Here is a 3,015-nt window from a genome sequence, read left to right as displayed (position 1 = left end):
AATCCCAATCCCAATCCCAATCCCAATCCCGTTCCCGGCTGACCATCAGGGTGTCCTTGGGGCAGAGGTTCCTGCTGGGGCTGCGGGGCTGATCCCGGCCCTGATCCCGGCTCTGATCCCAGCCCTGATTCCGGCTCTGATCCCAATCCCAAATCCCAATCCCAATCCCAATCCCGATCCCAATCCCAATCCCAATCCCAATCCCAATCCCGTTCCCGTCCGACCATCAGGGTGTCCTTGGGGAAGAGGTTCCTGCTGGGGCTGCGGGGCTGATCCCGGCTCTGATCCTGGCTCTGATCCCAGCTCTAATCCCGGCTCTGATCCCAAATCCCAATCCCAATCCCAATCCCAATCCCAATCCCAATCCCAATCCCAATCCCAATCCCAATCCCAATCCCAATCCCAATCCCAATCCCAATCCCAATCCCAATCCCAATCCCAATCCCAATCCCAATCCCAATCCCAATCCCAATCCCAATCCCAATCCCAATCCCGTCCGACCATCAGGGTGTCCTTGGGGAAGAGGTTCCTGCTGGGGCTGCGGGCGCTGCCGCCGCTCGCGCTGGGCTCCTGCGGCGCCGGCGCTCTCCGGAACCAGCTGGAGATGGCCCAGATGATGAAAATCCTGCGGGAAAATCCGGAACAATCCTCGGGAATTCCGCCCCCGCCGCCGCCCTGCCCCAGAAATCCCCACTTTCCTGAATTTTTTGGGAGGCTGTTGCTCCCCAAAAATCCTTTTTTCCTTCCTGCGGATTATTTTCTTCCAAAATTTTGTTTCCCGTGGATTCGTCTCTTCCCAAAAATTCTCTTTCCTGTGGATCCCCTTCCCAAAATTTCCCTTTTTCCAAGGATTTTCCTTCCCAGGGATTCTCCCTTCCCAAAAATTTTCTTTTTCCACGGATCTCTCTCCCAAAAATCCCCCAAAATTTCCACGGATTCTGCCCCAAAAATCCCCCTTTCCGTGGATCCCCTTCCCAAAATTTGTCTTTTTTCCAAGAATTTTCCTTCCCGGGGATTCTCCCTTCCCAAAAATCTTTTTTTCCGTGAATTCTACTTCCCAAAAATCCCGCCTTTCCAAGGATTCTCCCCAAAATTTCCCGTTTTCCCCCCAAAATTTCCCGTTTTCCCCCCAAAAATCCCCATTCCCAGGGGTTTTTCCTTCCCAAAAATCCTCTTTTCCATGGATTCTCCCCCAAAAATTCCCATTTTCCCCCCAAAAATTCCCGTTTTCCCCCCAAAAATCCCCATTCCCAAGGGTTTTTTTTCCCTAAAAATCCTCTTTTCTGTGAATCCTTCTCCCAAAATTTTCCTTTTTTCCATGAATTTTCCTTCCCGAGGATTCTCCCTTCCCAAAAATTCTCTTTCCTGTGGATCCCCTTCCCAAAATTTTCCTTTTTTCCAAGAATTTTCCTTCCTGGGGATTCTCCCTTCCCAAAAATCTTTTTTTCCGTGAATTCTACTTCCCAAAAATCCCGCCTTTCCAAGGATTCCCCCCAAAAATTCCCGTTTTCCCCCCAAAAATCCCCATTCCCAGGGTTTTTTTCCTTCCCAAAAATCCTCTTTTCTGCGGATTCTCCCCCAAAATTCCCGTTTTCCCCCCAAATCCCGGTTCCCGGGGATTCTCCCTTCCCAAAAATCTTTTTTTCCGTGAATTCTACTTCCCAAAAATCCCGCCTTTCCAAGGATTCCCCCCAAAAATTCCCGTTTTCCCCCCAAATCAGCGTTCCCGGGGATTCTCCCTTCCCAAAATTCCCCCTTTTTCCATGGTTTCCCTTCCCGAAATTCCCCTTTTTCCCGGGATTCTCCCCCAAAAAATTCCCCCTTTTCCCAAAAATCCCCAATCCCAGGACCCCCCCCCCCTTAACCCCTTCGGTGCCGAATTCCTTTAGCCCTTGGAACCCTTTAACCCCTTCAGCGCCAGCCTGAACCTCAACAGGGCCCCTTTAATATTTTAACCCTTTCCCTCCCAAATCCCACCTGAACAGGACCCCTTTAACCCTTTCAATCCCAACCCCTTTAACCCTTTAACCCCTTCAGTGCCAGCCTGAACCTCAACAGGGCCCTTTTAACCCCTTCAGTGCCAATCCCATTAACCCTCTCAGTGCCAAATCCCACCTGAACAGGACCCCTTTAACCCCTTCAGTGCCAACCCTTTAACCCCTTCCCTCCCAACCCCCTTAACCCCTTCAGCGCCGCTCTCACCTGAACAGGGCCCCTTTAACCCCTTCAATGCCAGCCTGAACATCAACAGAGCCCCTTAACCCCTTCAGTGCCAAATACCTTTAGCCCTTTTAACCCCTTCAGTGCCAACCTCTTTAACCCCTTCAGTGCCGTTATCACCTAAACAGGACCCCCTTAACCCCTTCGGTGCCGAATCCCTTTAGCCCCTTTAACCCTTTAACCCCTTCAGTGCCAGCCTGAACCTGAACAGGACCCCCTTAACCCCTTCAATCCCAAATCCCACCTAAACAGGACCCCCTTAACCCCTTCGGTGCCGAATGCCTTTAGCCCCTTTAACCCTTTAACCCCTTCAGTGCCAGCCTGAACCTCAACAGGGCCCCTTTAACCCCTTCAGTCCCAACCCTTTTAACCCCTTCAGCGCCAACCCCTTTAACCCCTTCCCTCCTGGCTCTCACCTGAACAGGACCCCTTTAACCCCTTCAATCCCGGTCCCTTTACCCCTTTAACCCCTTCAGTGCCGCTCTCACCTGAACAGGGCCCCTTTAACCCCTTCAGTACCAACCCCCTTAACCCCTTTGGTGCCAAATCCCTTTAGCCCTTTGAACCCTTTAACCCCTTCAGTGCCAGCCTGAACCTGAACAGGGCTCCTTTAACCCCTTCAGTCCCAACCCTTTTAACCCCTTCAGCGCCAACCCCTTTAACCCCTTCCCTCCTGGCTCTCACCTGAACAGGACTCCTTTAACCCCTTCAATCCCAAATCCCACCTAAACAGGACCCCCTTAACCCCTTCGGTGCCGAATCCCTTTAGCCCCTTTAACCCTTTAACCCCTTCAG

General features: G+C 51.8%; 1 protein-coding gene across 1 annotated transcript in view; it reads right to left on the bottom strand.

The window, feature by feature from the left end:
- Window positions 1–3,015, bottom strand: part of LOC121346654 (cleft lip and palate transmembrane protein 1 homolog) — a gene marked incomplete at its 3' end in the record, with an annotated part of 13,531 nt that overhangs the window by 8,806 nt on the left and 1,710 nt on the right. Inside the window, exons 3-4 of the mRNA XM_041424644.1 lie at window positions 2,905–2,945; window positions 502–625 (exon numbers count right to left, since the gene is read on the bottom strand). Coding sequence (XP_041280578.1) covers window positions 502–625; window positions 2,905–2,945 — 165 coding nt within the window. The remainder of the gene's footprint in view (window positions 1–501; window positions 626–2,904; window positions 2,946–3,015) is intronic.

The sequence above is a fragment of the Onychostruthus taczanowskii genome, unplaced genomic scaffold, assembly GCF_017590055.1.
Source record: "Onychostruthus taczanowskii isolate IOZ18803 unplaced genomic scaffold, ASM1759005v1 scaffold831, whole genome shotgun sequence".
Taxonomy (NCBI): domain Eukaryota; kingdom Metazoa; phylum Chordata; class Aves; order Passeriformes; family Passeridae; genus Onychostruthus; species Onychostruthus taczanowskii.
This window is presented reverse-complemented; position numbering and strand designations above follow the sequence as displayed.